This window comes from Salmo salar, chromosome 01, assembly GCF_965601325.2.
Source record: "Salmo salar chromosome 01, fSalSal1, whole genome shotgun sequence".
NCBI classification, from domain to species: Eukaryota; Metazoa; Chordata; class Actinopteri; order Salmoniformes; family Salmonidae; genus Salmo; species Salmo salar.
The window spans coordinates 165,678,166-165,701,468 of record NC_138291.1 but is presented as its reverse complement, the minus strand read 5'-3'; the positions used below and the strand labels follow the sequence as shown (position 1 = coordinate 165,701,468).

Sequence of the window (23,303 nt, the reverse complement as noted above, 5' to 3'; positions counted from 1 at the left end):
GCTCTGGGCCGTAGACCTCCTCTGAAGGCTCCGGGCTGAGGAGCGTCGCTGGAGGCTCCGGACTGGGGAGCGTCGCTGGAGGCTCCGGGCTGAGGAGCGTCGTTGGAGGCTCCGGACTGGGGAGCGCCGCTGGAGGCTCCGGGCTGAGGAGCGTCGCCGGCGGCTCCGGGCTGAGGAGCGTCGCCGGAGGCTCCGGACTAGGAGGCGTCATCATCGGTTCCGGACTTATGACCGTTGCTACTGACTCCATGCCATGGATCATTTCAATAGGTTCCTCGCCAAGGATCATCCTTACGGGCGTCGGACCATCGACTATCACTGGAGGCTTTTTATGAGGAGCAGAAATCGGTCTCACCGGACTGGGGAGACGCACTAAGGGCCGAGTGCTCACAGCAGGCACTGGCCGTACCGGGTTATGGATGCGCACTAGAGGAAGAGTGCGAGGAATAGGCACAGGACATACTGTGCTACGGAGGCGCACTGGAGAGAGAGTGCGAGAGGCAGGCACATGCTCGCTACAAAAAGCACGAGTAGTTGACTCAGGCCTCAACCCTTGCCCAGCCAAACTACCCGTGTGCCCCCCCCCCCCCAATTGTTTTGGGGGGCTGCCTCCCGTTTCTTCCAGGTAAGTTCCAAAATCTCTCGATTACCTGGCCCCAAGTCCAGTTTCTCCTTTCCCACCATTCTTCCACTGACCAGGTGTCCATATCTACCCGGGCACGCCGCTTGATCCAATCATGGTGGGTGGTTCTGTAATAAGGGTCGTCTAAAGGAGACCAAAATGCGGCATGTGAAGTGCTCATATTACTTTTACATTTTAGTCATTTAGCAGACGCTCTTGGCCATGGCAATGCACCTGTCCTACGCACACACATACACGCGCACACACACACACAAACACTTTCTTGTGCACGTACATGCATACATTCACACATGCACACACACATATATGCATACATTCACACATGCACACTCAGAAACGCACACACACACACCCTCCTTCCTCCTCCTGAGGGTCCCGTCTGGGTGTGCAGGTGTCCATCTATCCTAATGATAATGATGACAGTGACAAAATGACAACAGTCAGTTAAACTCTTTTAAGTAAAAGAGCAAAGAGAAGTTACTGATGGCTAAACTGAGCATGTGTTATTCATTGACTCTCTTGTACTGGGAGGAAACAGCACACTACTGCTTGCAGCAAAAAAAGAAACGTCCTCACTGTCAACTGCGTTTATTTTCAGCAAACTTAACATGTGTAAATATTTGTATGAACATAACAAGATTCAACAACTGAGACATAAACTGAACAAATTCCACAGACGTGATTAACAGAAATGGAATAATGTGTCCCTGAACAAAGGGGGGGGGGGGTCAAAATCAAAGTAACAGTCAGTATCTGGTGTGGCATAGACTGTACCAGATTTGACATCCACCAAGGCGCCTGCAAGTTCCCGGACATTTCTGGGGGGAATGGCCCTAGCCCTCACCCTCCGATCCAACAGGTCCCAGACGTGCTCAATGGGATTGAGATCTGGGCTCTTCGCTGGCCATGACGGACCCTCCACATCTAAATCGATCCCGCTCCAGAGTACAGGCCTCGGTGTAACGCTCATTCCTTCGAAGATAAATGCGAATCCGACCATCACCCCCGGTGAGACAAAACGGCGACTCGTCAGTGAAGAGCCCTTTTTGCCAGTCCTGTCTGGTCCAGCAATGTTGGGTTTGTGCCCATAGGCGACGTTGTTGCCGGTGATGTCTGGTGTGGACCTGCCTTACAACAGGCCTACAAGCCCTCAGTCCAACCTCTCTCAGCCTACTGCGGACAGTCTGAGCACTGATGGAGGGATTGTGCGTTCCTGGTGTAACTCGGGCAGTTGTTGTTGCCATCCTGTACCTGTCCCACAGGTGTGATGTTCGGATGTTCTGATCCTGCGCAGGTGTTGTTACACTTGGTCTGCCACTGCGAGGACGATCAGCTGTCCGTCCGGTCTCCTTGTAGCGCTGTCTTAGGCATCTCACACTACGGACATTGCAATTTATTGCCCTGGCCACATCTGCAGTCCTCATGTCTCCTTGCAGCATGCCTAAGACACGTACACGCAGATGAGCAGGGACCCTGGGCATCTTTCTTTTGGTGTTTTTCAAAGTCAGTAGAAATGCCTCTTTAGTGTCCCAAGTTTTCATAACTGTGACCTTAATTGCCTACCGTCTGTAAGCTGTTAGTGTCTTAACGACCGTTCCACAGGTGCATGTTCATTAAATGTTTATGGTTCATTGAACAAGCATGGGAAACAGTGTTTAAACCCTTTACAATGAAGATCTGTGAAGTTACTTGGATTTTTGCGAATTATCGTTGAAAGACAGGGTCCTGAAAAAGGGACGTTTCTTTTTTTGCTGAGTTTGTTTTAGTTAAAGAGCAAATGGATGAACTCATTATAGTGGGCAGTCAGCCGGGTCCGTCCATATAGTGTGGCGGTAGCGTAGCCTAGTGGTTGGAGTGTTGGACTAGTAACCGAAGGTCGCAAGATCGAATCCCCGAGCTGACAAGGTACATATCTGTCGTTCTGCCCCTGAACAAGGCAATTAACCCACTGTTCCTAGGACATCATTGAAAATCTGAATTTTTTCTTAACTGACTTGTCTAGTTAAATAAAGGTAAAAAATTATATCATACTTTGTCAGATGGTTATTTATCTTCCTGGGGTTATTATATCATAGTGTGTCTGTGGCTATTTATCTATCTGGGGTTATTATATCATACTGTGCCTGTAGTTATTTATCTACCTGGGGTTATTATATCATACTGTGTAGATATTTATCTACCTGGGGTTATTATATCATACGGTGTCTGTAGTTATTTATCTACCTGGGGTTATTATATCATACTGTGTAGATATTTATCTACCTGGGGTTACTATATCATACTGTGTCTGATAGTTATTTATCTACCTGATGTTATTATATCATACTGTGTCTGATGGTTATCTACCTGGGGTTATTATATCATACTGTGTCTGTAGTTATTTACCTACCTGGGGTTATTATATCATACTGTGTAGATAATTATCTACCTGGGGTTATTATATCATACGGTGTCTGTAGTTATTTATCTACCTGGGGTTATTATATCATACTGTGTCTGTAGTTATTCATCTACCTGGGGTTATTATATCATACAGTGTCTTTAGTTATTTATCTACCTGGGGTTAGTATATTATACTGTGTCTGTAGTTATTTATCTACCTGATGTTATTATATCATACTGTGTAGATATTTATCTACCTGGGGTTATTATATCATACTGTGTAGATATTTATCTACCTGGGGTTACTATATCATACTGTGTCTGATGGTTATTTATCTACCTGATGTCATTATATCATACTGTGTCTGTAGTTATTTATCTACCTGGGGCTACTATATCATACTGTGTCTGTAGTTATTCATCTACCTGGGGTTATTATATCATACTGTGTCTGTGGTTATTTATCTATCTGGGGTTATTATATCATACTGTGTCTGTAGTTATTTATCTATCTGGTGTTATTATATCATAATGTGTCTGTAGTTATTTATCTATCTGGGGTTATTATATCATACTGTGTCTGTAGTTATTTAGTAACCTGGGGTTATTATATCATACTGTGTCTGTAGTTATTTATCTATCTGGGGTTATTATATCATAGATGGTTATTTATCTACCTGGGGTTATTATATCATACTGTGTCTGTAGTTATTTATCTATCTGGGGTTATTATATCATACTGTGTCTGTGGTTATTTATCTATATGGGGTTATTATATCATACTGTGTCTGTAGTTATTTATCTATCTGGGGTTATTATATCATAGATGGTTATTTATCTACCTGGGGTTATTATATCATACTGTGTCTGTAGTTATTTATCTATCTGGGGTTATTATATCATACTGTGCCTGTAGTTATTTATCTACCTGGGGTTATTATATCATAGATGGTTATTTATCTACCTGGGGTTATTATATCATACTGTGTCTGTAGTTATTTATCTATCGGGTTATTATATCATACTGTGCCTGTAGTTATTTATCTACCTGGGGTTATTATATCATAGATGGTTATTTATCTACCTGGGGTTATTATATCATACTGTGTCTGTAGTTATTTATCTATCTGGGGTTATTATATCATACTGTGTCTGTGGTTATTTATCTGTCTGGGGTTATTATATCATACTGTGTCTGTGGTTATTTATCTATCTGGGGTTATTATATCATAGATGGTTATTTATCTACCTGGAGTTATTATATCATACTGTGTCTGTAGTTATTTAGCAACCTGGGGTTATTATATCATACTGTGTCTGTAGTTATTTAGCAACCTGGGGTTATTATATCATACTGTGTCTGTGGTTATTTATCTATCTGGGGTTATTATATCATAGATGGTTATTTATCTACCTGGAGTTATTATATCATACTGTGTCTGTAGTTATTTAGCAACCTGGGGTTATTATATCATACTGTGTCTGTGGTTATTTATCTATCTGGGGTTATTATATCATAGATGGTTATTTATCTACCTGGAGTTATTATATCATACTGTGTCTGTAGTTATTTAGCAACCTGGGGTTATTATATCATACTGTGGTTCTATTATTTTAGTTTCTCTCCCTTGTTCGGCTTGTCTTTCTCCTTCATCTCTTCATCCTTCTCTTCTCTGGCTCTTGGTGTTTCATTTAAAATGGTGATTGTTCATGTCTATGAGAGAGAGTTCATTCTGGTTGTTGGTTTAGTGTACTGTGATTATGAACGTCTATGATTAATGTTTTAATATTGATGCATATAAACGACATGTATTTATACCCATACAGATATAAACACACACCGCTATGTGAGGGAGACGTGGTCATCGATGGCAACAGCGGCTGGACAATATCAGGGTGTACCGCCACATGGAGATCCCCAACTGGACCTGTCCTTCTTGGTTCCCCTGGAGACGGAGAGTGGGGATGGGGAGGACGTGGGAGAGGAGAACATTGTGTACCTCTGAGGCTGAACCCCCTGAGTCAAAACCAGGACTTAAATCTGGAATCCTTAATGGTGACACTGCCACGTCCGTTTGGGATATTACTACAACAAAGAAGTTACTGCAAACAACAAACACAGTTTTTCCCCCCTTGGACATCATTAGAATCACAGATATAATATGAATATATGAAGGCTCTGAATCTAAGGTTGGACAGTAAATATCTAGGCCTATTGTATATCAACAAGGTTTAAAGAAGTAACAGGACTGGCACATACAGAAATATCTCATGCTTTGTCTCTCTGCCCCGCCACGTCTGTGCCAGGTACCCTCCATATGTGTCGCCAAGTGTTGTCAAATGACAAACACTTTTATAGTGCTACTTGTTTATGTGTCCATATGTTCAGTGTGTGTGTGTGTAACTTCATCCTCTATGTGTGTGTGTGTGTGTGTGTGTGTGTGTGTGTGTGTGTGTGTGTGTGTGTGTGTGTGTGTGTGTGTGTGTGTGTGTGTGTGTGTGTGTGTGTGTGTGTGTGTGTGTGTGTGTGTGTGTGTGTGTGTGTGTGTGTGTGTGTTGAGAGTTCAACTCCAGGGCTGCCATCGGGCCTGTGTGCCTGAGGCCCTCCAATGACAGTTACCCTGACCAACCCTGCTGCCTGCCTTCCCCCTCTCTCCTCACCCCTGTATCAGTCTCAATCTCTCTGTTTCCCTGCTCCACACTGCCCTAAGTCTGCTTCAGTCTACCTCTCGTTCTCTCCCTTGTCCTCTAAGCCCAATCTCTCCAGGACTATTTATTAGGCTCTCCCAGAATGAAATGCTGAGGAGAGTCTTCTCTGTGTTTCCGCAGGGGAAAGAGAGAGAGCCGAGAGGGGCTGGTATCACTGTAGAATCAGGCTGAATCTGTCCAGTTGCTCTGTGGCTGATTGTCTGGCCAGGAAATAAACAGCTGCTCGCCCATTCATCAGACAAGCTCTATTTAGAAGGTGAGCGGGACGCTGCAAACACATTAGTCATGAAGGATGAGGTGAAGCACCATGGTCGGAAGGGATTTGGTCCCTTGGTTTCTCAGACTGTCTGGCTCTGGCTACGCCCGGACAGCATCATTTGTTTTAATCCGAAGGACTTTTTATTGTTTTGAAAGAGAGTAAAGGTATTGTGGTTTTAGGAATGATGTTGTGACTGTAGCAGTCTATCAATACAATATAGGACACTGCACTAGTCTGCCTATATAAAGTACATATTTTATTAGGGTCAAACGCATATATTGGTCAAAAACCATAGGACAGAACATTTCTATACTTTCAATGACCTTTGCTTTTAAAAGTGGTTTTAAGAATCCAATCAGGGACAGAGTGCACTGTACATGTGAAGCATACCAAATATGGCCACATCTCTTCTGCATGATACATTTGTTTTTACATCGTTTTCATAGATTTTAATGTTTAAATATTCCTTCCAAGGCACATATTTCATAGCACATGATTTATTCCAGTATGTGTTCAGTTACTTTTAGATTTCGTCTTATGTAAAGTTACCTTACTAATGCATGTGTAGTAATAGTAGCAGGATAGTCAGCCTGGTATCAGTTTATATCAGTGGAGGCTCCATAGAGGAGGAAGGGGGGACTATCCTCTGTGAATTTCATAAAAATAAAAATAGTGAAACATTGAAAAAGTGATCCTTTTTATATAAAACTATACTAAATCTATTCACGTCACCAAATAGTTGATTAAAACACACTGTTTTTCTATATAGGTCTACAGTAGCCTCAACAGCACTCAGTAGGGTATCACCATGGAGTAGCCATAGGACAGCTAGTTTCCATCCTCCTCTGGCTACATTGTTTTATTTATTATTTTTGTATTTTATTATTTTACACTTATTTTACCAGGTAAATTGACTGAGAACACGTTCTCATTTACAGCTACAACCTGGGGAATAGTTACAGGGGAGAGGAATTACACCAATACAAAACTTATAGACTTACACAGTAATAATGACATTTTCCGGAGAATGTCCTTCAACCTATCAGAGCTCTTGCAGCATGAACTGACATGTTGTCCACCCAATCAAAGGATCAGAGAATGAATCTAGCACTGAAAGCATAAGCTACAGCTAGCTAGCACAGCAGTGCATAAATTGTGGTGAGTAGTTGACTCAAAGAGAAAGACAATAGCTGACCAGTTTTTAACAAATGAATTTCTTCAAAAATGAAGGAGAGGCAAGAGAGAGAGAGCTATATTTCTTGTTGTCATTTTTTCACTTTCACTTTCACTTACTTAGCTAGTGAATGCAGCTAGCTAGTTTAGCCTACTCAAACACCCAGCTAAAACAGGGAGGGATGATATGTTAGCTAGCTGGCTATGACTATCCAAAACTGGAATTTTTCCAAGTCAAGGTAAACTTTTGGTTTTATTAATTTATTGCCACCGGGGCTCGCTGGTGTAAGTGCTAAACTGCTTGCTGTACACTGTACTGCATGATTGTCGCGGCTTTACTAACGCGTTAGTTCTCGTAGCCATATTGACTAGCTATGATGTTAGCTACTATGGTGACAATGATGTAAGCTGTGTGTAGCAGTTAGTGGTTATAATCTGAAGGTTTGGCTTGGACAGTTTTTTTGCCTGGTCACAGACAGCTGGTGTGTTGTGCGCTGCAATCCACGAGTGAAGGGAAAAGGTGAGAGGAGGAGAGTGCGTAGATGTGAGAAGGAATACAACAAGCAAAGTAATCATGTTGTTTGTATATGGCTGCTATGAAAGTGAACTGTGTTTATGTGTGATCAGGGATGCGTGTATTCATTCCTCCGATTCTGTAAGCCAACGGAATGAAACATGGATAAAAATACCTGAATTTGTTTGCAACTGTTGGGCTAATGATTACACCCTAGATCAGCTAGATGCAGGCAAGAGTGTGTGGTATTAAATGTGTCACTGTAACGGTCGTCTTAGTAATTGGACCAAGGCGCAGCGGGTTGAGTGCTCATCTTAACTTTTATTGTGAACACGACTAATAAACAAAACAATAAACGAATGAACTGTCTTGTAGGCTCACACAGCAGTACAAAGAACAACCACCCACAATTCCCATGACAAACACATTCCTAATTATAGGACCTTCAATCAGAGGCAACGATAGACAGCTGCCTCCAATTGAAGGCCCCAATCCCAATTACCTAAACACAGATCTAAACACCCTAGAACAGACATAGAAATATACAAACATAGAACAATGACCAAAACCCCAGAATACATAAATCAAACACCCCTCTACATACACACACACCCCAAACCATATAAAACAAATACCCCCTGCCACGTCCTGACCAAACTATAATAACAAATAACCCCTTTACTGGTCAGGACGTGACAGTCTCTGTCTGTCACCTTGATTACTCAAATCTTTCTCTCGACCTGTACACCTACGCTACATGACCAAAAGTATGTGCTTATCGAACATCTCATTCCAAAATCATGGGCATTAATATGGAATTGGTCCCACCTTTGCTGCTATAACAGCCTCCACTATTCTGGGAAGGCTTTCCACTAGATGTTGGAACAATGCTGCAGAGACTTTTTTCCATTCAGCCACGAGCATTAGTGAGGTCAGGCACTGATGTTGAACGATTAGACCTGGCTCGCAGTTGGTGTTCCAATTCATCCCAAAGGTGTTTGATGGGGTTGATGTCAGGGCTCTGTACAGGCCAGTCAAGTTCTTCCACACCAATCTCGACAAACCATTTCTATATGGACCTTGCTTTGTGCACGGGGTATTGTCATGCTGAAACAGGAAAGGGCCATCCCCAAACTGTTGCCACAAAGTTGGAAGCACAGAATCATCTAGAATGTCATTGTATGCTTTAGCGTTAAGATTTCCCTTCACTGGAACTAAGGGGTCTAGCCCAAACCATGAAAAACAGCCCCAGACCATTATTCCTCCTCCACCAAACTTTACAGTTGGCACTATGCATTGGGGCAGGTAGCTTTCTCCTGGCATCCGCCAAACCCAGATTTGTCCGTATAACTGCCAGATGGTGAAGCGTGATTCATCACTGCAGAGAACGTGTTTCCACTGCTCCAGAGTTCAATGGCGGCGAGCTTTACACCACTCCAGCCGATGCTTGGCATTGCGCATGGTGATCTTAGGCATCTGTGCTGATGTTCAGCCATGGAAACCCATTTCATAAAGCTCCTAACAAAGAGCTATTGTGCTGACGTTGCTTCCAGAGGCAGTTTGTAACTCGGTAGTGAGTGTTGCAACTGAGGACAGACGATTTTTATGTACTTCAGCACTCTGTGGTTCCATTCTGTGAGCATGTGTGGCCTACGACTTCGTGGCTGAGCCGTTGTTGTTTCCACTTCACAATAACAGCACTTACAGTTGACTGGGGCAGCTCTAGCATGGCAGAAATTTGTTGGAACTGATTTATTGGAAAGGTGGCATCCTATGACGGTGCTAGGATGGTGCCACATTGAATGTCACTGAGCTCTCCATTAAGGCCATTCTACTGCCAATGCTTGTCTATGGAGATTGCATGGCTGTGTGCTCGATTTTATACACCTGTCAGCAGCGGGTGTGGCTGAAATAGCCAAATCCACTAATTTGAAGGGGTGTCCACATACTTTAGTATATATAGTGTATGTTGTAAACTTCATAGGCTAGGTTGTGGCAACCTCATGATGGTATAGGGAACATTTGAGTATAATGTGTAGTAGCCTAAAGCTATCAATGCTACCTTGAGCTGGGTGAGTGGAATGTGAATGACAGTCATCCAATTTACTGTAATAGAAATAAGGTCCATGCCCATAGAAAAAAATGTGCCTCCTCCCTTATCTTAAACGGCACCGACCGCCACTGGTTTTATGCATCACATTGTAGTAGTAGTTGGGTAGTCAGCCTGGTATCAATTTATATGCATCACGTTGTAGAAGTAGTTGGGTAGTCAGCCTGGTATCAATTTATATGCATCACGTTGTAGAAGTAGTTGGGTAGTCAGCCTGGTATCAATTTATATGCATCACGTTGTAGAAGTAGTTGGGTAGTCAGCCTGGTATCAATTTATATGCATCACGTTGTAGAAGTAGTTGGGTAGTCAGCCTGGTATCAATTTATATGCATCACGTTGTAGAAGTAGTTGGGTAGTCAGCCTGGTATCAATTTATATGCATCACGTTGTAGAAGTAGTTGGGTAGTCAGCCTGGTATCAATTTATATGCATCACGTTGTAGAAGTAGTTGGGTAGTCAGCCTGGTATCAATTTATATGCATCACGTTGTAGAAGTAGTTGGGTAGTCAGCCTGGTATCAATTTATATGCATCACGTTGTAGAAGTAGTTGGGTAGTCAGCCTGGTATCAATTTATATGCATCACGTTGTAGAAGTAGTTGGGTAGTCAGCCTGGTATCAATTTATATGCATCACGTTGTAGAAGTAGTTGGGTAGTCAGCCTGGTGTCAGTTTATATGCATCATATTGTGATGCATCACATCTTTTTTCAAAATGTGATGCATAGCCATGCTATCATGTTTGGGTAGTAGCTTATGGTTGAAAGATGACTGATGGAATAACTCTTCTATGCACCTAAAAGGTAACCTTGCTTTCTACTCAGAGCTCTAACATTATACTTGAATATTCATGTGCTACTTTACTACCAACGTGTTGTTTTGTTTATTAATGGCCTTAAACGTCCTGAAAGTCAGTCTTTATCTGTCCCACAGCCACCATTAAAAACACAACACAAATAAGACAGTAGACCTAAAGGAGGCTGAGTCCCAAATGATACCCTATTTCCTATGCACTATGTTTGACCATGGCCTACGGGGCTCTGGTCAATAGTAGTGCATAATATAGAGAATAGGCTGCCATTTAGAAGTCAGCCGTAGTATCCAGGTAGTGTAATAGGTAGCTTCATCTGCATAAAACACCACAATGGTTATGTTGGACAGCAAATTACTTTTATGTGTATATTTCAGTGCCTTCATTTATTTATTGTAGATTTATATAGTGTGTTGGGTTATGTTTTTATGTTGTAATATAAATGGATTTGTCTTATGAGAACAGCTGTATATCTTATGACTGTGTAACTGTTCTGCATTAAAACTTGATCATAACACTGACATATGGTTATTCACATTTTATCTTGTTTACATGGTTTCTCTGTATTAGATCACTTGGAATATGAATATGAAACATGTGGAATTTGTATATGGTTGATGTTTTTACTGTTTTTATACAGCTGAAACCACATTGCCTACCAATGGGACACTAAATATGTTCTGAATCTGAATGTAACAGTTGAGGGTAAAACCATAGAAATACATGGATAATTCATTCTAATTCTATGGGTAAACCCACCAAACTGTCAACCCTTTCAATACAGTATAACGCTACCTCATGTTGACTTGACTGAGAGAGTTCTGTATTACCAGTCAGTGGTTTGAATGTGCCTGATATATGAGTCTGTTATGAGGATAGATGGTGTTCAGATTGCCCAGTCATCCTCTACACAGACATGTACAGACACCTTGATGAATCGACGCAGGTGCCAGAGGTGACGGGACAAGCCAGCAGGTGCATGAAAGTCATCGCTTCACTAACTTGCTCACTCTTAGGTTATGAAATGCCTGCCTGTCTACCTTAACAAAAAGTTCAATACACAACAACTTTCTGCCTTTCTATCTCTCTCTCTCAATTTCAATTCAATAGACTTTATTGACATGGCAATTTAAATTACTTACATTGTCAAAGTATACATATAACAAAAATGGTGGGACCATCAGCAATAATAACAGTAGTAGTGGAAATGGGATTACCATTAACAGCAACTACAACAACAATATTCTCTCTCTCTCTCTCTCTGTTCTCTCTCTGTTCTCTCTCTGTCTCTCTGTTCTCTCGCTGTCTCTCTCTCTGTTCTCTCTCTGTCTCTGTGTTCTCTCTGTCTCTATTCTCTCGCTGTTCTCTCTCTGTCTCTGTCTCTGTTCTCTCTCTGTCTCTGTGTTCTCTGTCTGTTCTCTCTCTCTCTCTCTCTCTGTTCTCTCACTGTCGCTCTCTCTGTTCTCTCTCTGTCTCTCTGTTCTCTCTCTGTTCTCTCTCTGTCGCTCTGTCTCTGTTCTCTCGCTCTCTGTCTCTCTCTGTTCTCTCTCTGTTCTCTCTCTGTTCTCTCTGTCTCTCTGTTCTCTCGCTGTCTCTCTCTCTGTTCTCTCTCTGTCTCTGTTCTCTCTGTTCTCTCTCTGTTCTCTCTCTGTTCTCTCTGTTCTCTCGCTGTCTCTCTGTTCTCTCGCTGTCTCTCTCTCTGTTCTCTCTCTGTCTCTGTGTTCTCTCTGTCTCTATTCTCTCGCTGTTCTCTCTCTGTCTCTCTCTCTGTTCTCTCTCTGTCTCTGTGTTCTCTGTCTGTTCTCTCTCTCTCTCTCTGTTCTCTCACTGTCGCTCTCTCTGTTCTCTCTCTGTCTCTCTGTTCTCTCTCTGTTCTCTCTCTGTCGCTCTGTCTCTGTTCTCTCGCTCTCTGTCTCTCTCTGTTCTCTCTGTTCTCTCTCTGTCTCTCTGTTCTCTCGCTGTCTCTCTCTCTGTTCTCTCTCTGTCTCTCTGTCTCTGTTCTCTCGCTGTCTCTCTCTCTGTTCTCTCTCTGTCTCTCTGTCTCTGTTCTCTTGCTGTCTCTCTCTCTCAGTTCTCTCTCTCTCTGTTCTCCAGGTAGCTCCTCTAGTGTTTCACTGCTTCCATTGTTGTTATTTCCCCATAGCCAGCTCTGCCACTCAAACTGAGATTCCTCTCTGCACTATCAGTGCTTTGGAGTCTCTGGTGGCGTTCCGAGTCTAATTGGATTTGAGACAGTGTGTACATGTGCATGTGTGTGTGTCTGTGTGTGTTTGTGTGTCATAGGAGTTTTGTACTGTATTAGTATGTTGGAGCTGGAGCATAAAATGGTAGTAGCATGAAAATAAAAATCTTCCTGTGTTTCTGTAACCACGTTTCCATCTACAGTTTTCATGCGTTAAGTCATACAGTATAAAAAAAACTGGACATTTCGGTACAATTTTATTAATGCCGACAGATCATTTGTAATAATAATAAATACTGATATAATAACCATCATATGTGTGGTCCTCCCACTACGACTCGGGAAACCATGCAGTTTATTTGACTACAGATGAAATAAGTTATAATGAACTTCACAGGGTGGTGAAAAGTGCATGGAGATAATGCTCTTTTCCAATAAATATCGAGGGTCTTATTCTGGTCACATGATGATCGATGTTTGACTGCCGTTTGACAAATACAATATTCTTGCTCTTATCCATAATAATGTCATCATGTAGACTAGCCTACCAGCACAGCCTACCTGCACTGTGTCTGTGAGCTGTTGGTTTGAGCGCATGTGCCAAGACCAGAGTAGGCACATTTTATATTTAACGCAGGCAGTTTTTGTGACAAAACTATCGGAAATGCCATGGAAACACATTGAACTTTAGTATTTTATTCGGTACATGAAAACTTAAGTGAAAGAGTACATTCTGTGTGCATTATGTCATCACACGCTGAAGTCAGTTTGGTGGAAACACCACTGGAGGGAAAGTGTAGATATTTTCTTTATGCAAATTTTTGAATATTTGCATGAAAATCTGTTGCCAATTGGATGGAAACCGAGCTTGTGTGACTCTTCAGAACTCTCACAAAGGGACTCGTTTCCGGGCGTTACCAAGGAAACCTGGCAGGAGCTGACAAAGGCAGTGAAACGGGAACAGATGTTGGAGCGCTGTTAAGTGTGTGTGCACTGACATGAGCTTCTTTGTAACAATAATGAGTGTGTATGTGTGTGTGTGTTCACTAGAGCAACACACAGGTCTGAATATTGATGCACCCTCAATTGGACACTCACACACACACACACACACATACTCTCTCTCTATGATCCTGAGTAACTCTGGTACAGGAAGTATGGCCTCTCCTTGCCTCGTCCTCTCTGTGTGTTTTATCATTAATTTACAGAGAGTAACTCTGGTACAGTAAGTATGGCCTCTCCTTGCCTCGTTCTCTGTGTGTTTTATCATTAAGTTACAGAGAGTAACTCTGGTACAGGAAGTATGGCCTCTCCTTGCCTCGTCCTCTCTGTGTGTTTTATCATTAAGTTACAGAGAGTAACTCTGGTACAGTAAGTATGGCCTCTCCTTGCCTCGTCCTCTCTGTATGTTTTATCACTAAGTTACAGAGAGTAACTCTGGTACAGTAAGTATGGCCTCTCCTTGCCTCGTCCTCTCTGTGTGTTTTATCATTAAGTTACAGAGAGTAACTCTGGTACAGTAAGTATGGCCTCTCCTTGCCTCGTCATCACTGTGTTTTACAGACTCTTCAAAAGGTAACAACTATACAGAGGAGAGGAGATGAACAATAAAGACAGGAAATAATAACACTGCCGAGTCATTTGCCGCAGAGGAACGTGGAAAGGAGTGTGTATGTGCGTGTGTGGAGCGTGGAGAGTGCTTAGGCCCTCCCCATTGGGAAAATGTAATGATTTCTGTGGGCGTATGGAATAAACCTGTCCATCCCAAATATAAATAACAACTATTAAAACACATCCGGGCGAGGAGGGCTTTTATGAGAGAAACCAACACTATACAGCACAGCGTATTGGATTCCTCTCCAGCTGATATATTGTGACTGACTAGCCTCAGTATATCTACAGTCTAGTCTGTTTGGCACCAATACGAGCTTCAAGGGGACAAAGTTACTTTAGGTCTAACTACTTTTTTCTTGTTTCTTTTTTAAATTTTGTTTTAAGACTTCCACAAACTAGTTTTCCTCTGGCGTTAGGGCTGCCAGGGTTAGATGAGGAATGGTCAGAGTAGTGGAGTCTGAAGATTGGGAATTTGAGCGGGATATTTGCCATTGCTTAGATTTACAGAAGCATTACCCTTTATGCAGTCGTTGGGACTAGAGGAGTAACTTCCTAATGAAGTTGTGGAAATAGAATCTTGTTTTATGTGTTGTACCTAATCACATTTATGTAATTTGAAAGAAACATTCATCAGTTTGTATTCATGATAGGTGCCTATTGTGATTGTATACTTTACCTGTCACGGCTGTTCAAAGGATCGGACCAACGCGCAACATGGTTGTAGTTCCACATATTTATTTATTCCGTGAAACGTTTGCAATACACCAAAATACTTGTAACAACAAAACAACAAACCGTGACGCAGAGAAAATAATACTACTCAAAAATTAACAACCCACAAACACAAATGGAAAAACCCCCTACATAAATATGATCTCCAATTAGAGACAATGAGAACCGGCTGTCTCTAATTGGAGATCATCCCAACAACCCCAACATAGAAATAGAAACCTAGAAAAACAACATAGAAACAGATAACAAGAAAACCACCCCAAAACACCCCCTGTCACGCCCTGACCTACTCTACTGTAGAAAATGACATCTTACAAGGGTCAGGACGTGACAGTACCCCCCCCCCCCCCCCCCAAAGGTGCAGACTCCGAATGCAAAAAAAAAAAAAAACAACCACAAAACACAAAGGGAGTGTAGGGAGGGTGACAGCTCTAGTGACAGCTCTATGGCAGCTCTAGTGCTAAACCCAGAACCTTACTATCCCTCCGATCCTCCAGCAGAGGAGGTGGCTCCGGTTCAGGGCGTAACCCCCGTTCCGCCCGCAGATCCCTCCGCTTCTGTAACACCGGACCGTGGATTGTTATCGGAGGAATCGGACTGTAGATCATTACTGGAAACTCTGTGCTGCAGACAGCCGCTGGAGGTTCTGGGCTACAGGCCGCCGCTGGAGGATCTGGGCTGCAGGCCGCCGCTGAAGGTTCTGGGCTGCAGGCCGCCGCTGAAGGTTCTGGGCTGCAAGCCGCCGCTGAAGACTCTGGGCTGCAGACCATCGCTGGAGGCTCCGGACTGGGGAGCATCGCTGGAGGCTCCGGACTGGGGAGCGTCGCTGGAGGCTCCGGACTGGGGAGCGTCGCTGGAGGCACCAGACTGGGAAGCGTCGCTGAAGGCTCCGGACTGAGGAGCGTCGCTGGAGGCTCCGGACTGGGGAGCGTTGCTGGAGGCTCCAGGCTGAGGTCCGTCTCAGTAGGTTGCGGACTGTAGACCGTCTCAGTAGGTTCCGGACTGTAGGCCGTCTCAGTAGGTTCCGGACTGTAGGCCATCTCAGTAGGTTCCGGACTGAAAAACGTCGCCTGAAGTTCTGGACTGGGAACTGTCGCCAGAAGCTCTGGACGGGGAACTGTCGCCGGAAGCTCTGGTAACACACACCTCAGGACGAGTGCAGGGAGCAGGAACAGGACACTCCGGACTGGGCAGCGCACTGGAGGTCTGATGCGTGGAACTGGCCTAGGTGGCGCCAGACTGGTAACACGCACCTTAGGGCGAGTGTGGGAAGGAGGCACATGACGTACTGGGCTATGGAGGCGAACTGGAGACCAGGCATGCTGAGCAGGCCTACTCCTTCCTGGCTGAATGCCCATCTTAGCCCGACACCGGTGAGGGGCTTGCACCTAGCGCACCGGGCTGTGAGTGCGTATGGGCGATATAGTGCGCATCACACCATAACCCAGTGCTCGTTCATCCACTCGCTCCTCAGCACGCCCGCTCCGCAGCGCTCTTAACGCCAGCACCTCTCTCCGGAATCTTGCGTCGAACTCCGCGCTCGACTCTCTGACTGGCTCCGGTTCACTCCACAGCTCTCCACGGTAAGCACGGGAAGTTGGCTCAGGTCTCCCCTCTGACATTGCCAAACTCCCCGTATGCCCCCCCCCAATTTTTTTGGGGGGGCTGCCTCTCAACCTTGTCTCTTGGTGGATATAGCACCTCGTAGTATCGTCGCTCCCTTTTTGCTCCTTCAATCTCCTCCCTCGGGCGACGATACTCCCCAGCCTGCCTCCAGGGTCCTTTCCCGTCCAAAATCTCCTCCCAAGTCCATTCCTCCTGCTGATCCCTACCACGCTGCTTGGTCCTTTTGTGGTGGGTTGTTCTGTCACGGTTGTCTAAAGGATCGGACCAAAGTGCAGCATGGTTGTAGTTCCACATAATTATTATTTCCGTGAAACGTTGCAATACACAAATAACTTGAATAACAAAACAACAAACCCTGACGCAGAGAAAATAATACTACTCAAAAACGAACAACCCACATGCATGCATGCGCCCGGCCCACCACAAGGAGTCACTAAAGCGTGATGGGACAAGGACTTCCCAGCCAGGCAAACCCTCCCCTAAACCGGACGACGCTGGGCCAATTGTGCACTGTCTCGTGGGTCTCCCGGTCCCTGTCAGCTGCGTCACAGCCTGGAATCAAACCCGGGTCTACAGTGACGCCTCTAGCACTGCGATCCATTGTCTTAGACCGCTGCACCACTCGGGAGGCCCCTTCTCATCTTGACCTTTGACATCCTTTAAATACACACATATTTTCCCCAGCTGCATCAAGGCGGAGTGCATGCTGCGATGTTTATCCATAAACACACAGTAATTACACTCACGTTTGGTGGCTTTTGATGTCCTAACGGACAGAAGCCTCAAAGCTACGGCATGTCACGCCAAATACTGTTACAGATCCCAACAGATCCCTGAGGGATCCCCCTTTCACACACACACACACACACACACACACACACACACACACACACACACACACACACACACACACACACACACACACACACACACACACACACACACACCACACACACACACACACACACACTGTTCCCTCCAACTTCCCACTCTTTCATATCAGATGACCCGTCCAACTCTCAACGTTGTGGTAAGGTCCCATATTGGACGTCATCACAACATATAAGGTTTACATGCATGACAGATGTATTCATTTAGAAGCTGTCAACCAGGATTAGTTCTAAAGAGGGAAACATGATATGCCAATGCTTCCCCCACCGAGCGTCATTTTGTCATGTGAAGGGTTAGAAGGGTGTCCCTGGCTGTGCTGAGTTACATGTTGTGTTGCCTGCTAATCTACACATGTGAAAGCCGAAGACTTGAGCACACACAAAAGCGTGTTCCTACTTGCTCCTCTCTGACAGAAAGATCAACCTTCAAAAGACAATAACAGAGAAAATGTTTCTCTTTTTGAATAGCTGAAGGGTTTGTTAATCCCTCTTAATGATTAAATTGACAAAATGTCTTTAAGGCTTTGAGGTGAATGGATAATCCACAGACAGAGGATGTACCCTTGGTTTGGTAGGATGTGACATTACTGACATGTACCTGTAAACACCCCTAGCCTCTGTATCCTCCTTTCTCCCTACTGACGTTAACCTGTAAACACCCCCAGCCTCTTTATCCTCCTTTCTCCCTACTGACATTAAACCTGTAAACACCCCCAGCCTCTTTATCCTCCTTTCTCCCTACTGACATTAAACCTGTAAACACCCCCAGCCTCTATCCTCCTTTCTCCCTACTGACATTAAACCTGTAAACACCCCCAGGCTCTTTATCCTCCTTTCTCCCTACTGACATTAACCTGTAAACACCCCCAGCCTCTTTATCCTCCTTTCTCCCTACTGACATTAACCTGTAAACACCCCCATCCTCTTTATCCTCCTTTCTCCCTACTGACATTAACCTGTAAACACCCCCAGCCTCTTTATCCTCCTTTCTCCCTACTGACATTAACCTGTAAACACCCCCAGCCTCTTTATCCTCCTTTCTCCCTACTGACATTAAACCTGTAAACACCCCCAGGCTCTTTATCCTCCTTTCTCCCTACTGACATTAACCTGTAAACACCCCAGCCTCTTTATCCTCATTTCTCCCTACTGACATTAACCTGTAAACACCCCCATCCTCTTTATCCTCCTTTCTCCCTACTGACATTAACCTGTAAATACCCCTAGCCTCTGTGTCCTCCTTTCTCCCTACTGACATTAACCTGTAAACACCCCCAGCCTCTTTATCCTCCTTTCTCCCTACTGACATTAACCTGTAAACACCCCCAGCCTCTTTATCCTCCTTTCTCCCTACTGACATTAAACCTGTAAACACCCCCAGCCTCTTTATCCTCCTTTCTCCCTACTGACATTAACCTGTAAACACCCCCATCCTCTTTATCCTCCTTTCTCCCTACTGACATTAACCTGTAAACACCCCCAGCCTCTGTATCCTCCTTTCTCCCTACTGACATTAAACCTGTAAACACCCCCAGCCTCTTTATCCTCCTTTCTCCCTACTGACATTAACCTGTAAACACCCCCATCCTCTTTATCCTCCTTTCTCCCTACTGACATTAACCTGTAAACACCCCCAGCCTCTTTATCCTCCTTTCTCCCTACTGACATTAACCTGTAAACACCCCCATCCTCTTTATCCTCCTTTCTCCCTACTGACATTAACCTGTAAACACCCCCAGCCTCTTTATCCTCCTTTCTCCCTACTGACATTAACCTGTAAACACCCCCATCCTCTTTATCCTCCTTTCTCCCTACTGACATTAACCTGTAAACACCCCCAGCCTCTTTATCCTCCTTTCTCCCTACTGACATTAACCTGTAAACACCCCCATCCTCTTTATCCTCCTTTCTCCCTACTGACATGAACCTGTAAACACCCCCAGCCTCTGTATCCTCCTTTCTCCCTACTGACATTAACCTGTAAACACCCCCAGCCTCTTTATCCTCCTTTCTCCCTACTGACATTAAACCTGTAAACACCCCCAGGCTCTGTATCCTCCTTTCTCCCTACTGACATTAAACCTGTAAACACCCCCAGCCTCTTTATCCTCCTTTCTCCCTACTGACATTAACCTGTAAACACCCCTAGCCTCTGTATCCTCCTTTCTCCCTACTGACATTAACCTGTAAACACCCCCATCCTCTTTATCCTCCTTTCTCCCTACTGACATTAAACCTGTAAACACCCCCAGCCTCTTTATCCTCCTTTCTCCCTACTGACATTAACCTGTAAACACCCCCAGCCTCTTTATCCTCCTTTCTCCCTACTGACATTAACCTGTAAACACCCCCAGCCTCTTTATCCTCCTTTCTCCCTACTGACATTAAACCTGTAAACACCCCCAGGCTCTGTATCCTCCTTTCTCCCTACTGACATTAAACCTGTAAACACCCCCAGCCTCTTTATCCTCCTTTCTCCCTACTGACATTAACCTGTAAACACCCTCATCCTCTTTATCCTCCTTTCTCCCTACTGACATTAACCTGTAAACACCCCCAGCCTCTTTATCCTCCTTTCTCCCTACTGACATTAACCTGTAAACACCCCCAGGCTCTTTATCCTCCTTTCTCCCTACTGACATTAACATGTAAACATCCCCAGCCTCTTTATCCTCCTTTCTCCCTACTGACATGTACCTGTAAACACCCCTAGCCTCTGTATCCTCCTTTCTCCCTACTGACATTAAACCTGTAAACACCCCCAGCCTCTTTATCCTCCTTCCCCCTACTGACATTAAACCTGTAAACACCCCTAGCCTCTGTATCCTCCTTTCTCCCTACTGACATTAACCTGTAAACACCCCCAGGCTCTTTATCCTCCTTTCTCCCTACTGACATTAACCTGTAAACACCCCTAGCCTCTGTATCCTCCTGTCTCCCTACTGACATTAAACCTGTAAACACCCCTAGCCTCTGTATCCTCCTTTCTCCCTACTGACATTAACCTGTAAACACCCCTAGCCTCTGTATCCTCCTTTCTCCCTACTGACATTAACCTGTAAACACCCCCAGCCTCTTTATCCTCCTTTCTCCCTACTGACATTAAACCTGTAAACACCCCCAGGCTCTTTATCCTCCTTTCTCCCTACTGACATTAACCTGTAAACACCCCCAGCCTCTTTATCCTCATTTCTCCCTACTGACATTAACCTGTAAACACCCCCATCCTCTTTATCCTCCTTTCTCCCTACTGACATTAACCTGTAAACACCCCTAGCCTCTGTATCCTCCTTTCTCCCTACTGACATTAACCTGTAAACACCCCCAGGCTCTTTATCCTCCTTTCTCCCTACTGACATTAAACCTGTAAACACCCCCAGCCTCTGTATCCTCCTTTCTCCCTACTGACATTAACCTGTAAACACCCCCAGGCTCTGTATCCTCCTTTCTCCCTACTGACATTAACCTGTAAACACCCCCAGGCTCTTTATCCTCCTTTCTCCCTACTGACATTAACCTGTAAACACCCCCAGCCTCTTTATCCTCCTTTCTCCCTACTGACATTAACATGTAAACACCTCCAGCCTCTTTATCCTCCTTTCTCCCTACTGACATTAACATGTAAACACCCCCAGCCTCTTTATCCTCCTTTCTCCCTACTGACATGAACCTGTAAACACCCCCAGCCTCTTCATCCTCCTTTCTCCCTACTGACATTAACCTGTCAACACCCCCAGCCTCTGTATCCTCCTTTCTCCCTACTGACAACAACCTGTAAACACCCCATCCTATTTATCCTCTTTTCTCCCTACTGGCATGAACCTGTAAACACCCGCAGCCTCTTTATCCTCATTTCTCCCTACTGACAAGAACCTGTAAACACCCCCAGCCTCTGTATCCTCATTTCTCCCTACTGACATGAACCTGTAAACACCCCCAGCCTCTTTATCCTCATTTCTCCCTACTGACAAGAACCTGTAAACACCCCCAGCCTCTGTATCCTCATTTCTCCCTACTGACATGAACCTGTAAACACCCCCAGCCTCTTTATCCTCCTTTCTCCCTACTGACATTAACCTGTAAACACCCCCATCCTCTTTATCCTCCTTTCTCCCTACTGACATTAACCTGTAAACACCCCCAGGCTCTGTATCCTCCTTTCTCCCTACTGACATTAACCTGTAAACACCCCCATCCTCTTTATCCTCCTTTCTCCCTACTGACATTAACCTGTAAACACCCCTAGCCTCTGTATCCTCCTTTCTCCCTACTGACATTAACCTGTAAACACCCCCAGGCTCTTTATCCTCATTTCTCCCTACTGACATTAACCTGTAAACACCCCCAGCCTCTTTATCCTCCTGTCTCCCTACTGACATTAACCTGTAAACACCCCCATCCTCTTTATCCTCCTTTCTTCCTACTGACATTAACCTTTAAACACCCCCATCCTCTTTATCCTCCTGTCTCACTACACTTGTAGAAAAAAAAGTGCCATCTAGAACCAAAAAGGGTTATTTGCTGTCCCCATAGGAGAACCCTTTGAAGAACCCCTTTTCGTTCCAGGTAGAACCCTTTTAGGTTCCATGTAGAACATTTTCCACAGAGGGTTCTACATGGAATCCAAAAAAGTTCTACCTGGAACCAAAAAGGGTTCTCTTATGGGGACAGCCACATCTCCTGGTCTCTCCCCTTTTGTCTATCCTTGTCTCTCCCTCCCTCTATTCACCTCCCTCCCCCTTTTCTCCACCTGTGAGGTGCCCAGGCTCTAAGTTTCTGATTCTCTGGAGCCTCAGCATCAGCACCATCCCAGCCAGTCAGAGTTGTGATCTCTCCCATCATCAGCACCATCCCAGCCAGTCAGAGCTGTGATCTCTCTCATCATCACCACCACCACAGCCAGTCAGAGCTGTGATCTCTCCCATCATCAGCACCATCCCAGCCAGTCAGAGCTGTGATCTCTCTCATCATCACCACCCCAGCCAGTCAGAGCTGTGATCTCTCTCATCATCACCACCCCAGCCAGTCAGAGCTGTGATCTCTCCCATCATCAGCACCACCCCAGCCAGTCAGAGCTGTGATCTCTCCCATCATCAGCACCACCCCAGCCAGTCAGAGCTGTGATCTCTCCCATCATCACCACCACCCCAGCCAGTCAGAGCTGTGATCTCTCTCATCATCACCACCCCAGCCAGTCAGAGCTGTGATCTCTCCCATCATCAGCACCACCCCAGCCAGTCAGAGCTGTGATCTCTCCCATCATCAGCACCACCCCAGCCAGTCAGAGCTGTGATCTCTCCCATCATCAGCACCACCCCAGCCAGTCAGAGCTGTGATCTCTTCCATTAGAACTACCACCCCAGCCAGTCAGAGCTGTGATCTCTCCCATCATCAGCACCACCCCAGCCAGTCAGAGCTGTGATCTCTCCCATCATCACCACCACCCTAGCCAGTCAGAGCTGTGATCTCTCCCATCATCACCACCACCCCAGCCAGTCAGAGCTGTGATCTCTCTCATCATCACCACCCTAGCCATTCAGAGCTGTGATCTCTCTCATCATCACCACCACCACAGCCAGTCAGAGCTGTGATCTCTCCCATCATCAGCACCACCCCAGCCAGTCAGAGCTGTGATCTCTCCCATCATCACCACCCCA

General features: G+C 44.9%; 1 protein-coding gene across 3 annotated transcripts in view; it reads left to right on the top strand.

Annotated features, from left to right (window-relative positions):
• The window catches only part of LOC106568988 (rho guanine nucleotide exchange factor 28), a 111,259-nt gene extending 100,136 nt beyond the window's left edge, over positions 1 to 11,123 (top strand). For all 3 annotated transcript variants that reach the window (XR_014378788.1, XM_045692531.2, XM_045692539.2), the window contains exon 35: positions 4,853 to 11,123. Coding sequence is in view for 2 of the 3 variants with exons in the window: in XM_045692531.2 (XP_045548487.2) it covers positions 4,853 to 5,031 (179 nt within the window). In the remaining variant the exon portion in view is untranslated. The remainder of the gene's footprint in view (positions 1 to 4,852) is intronic.
• The last annotated feature ends 12,180 nt before the right edge of the window (positions 11,124 to 23,303 follow it).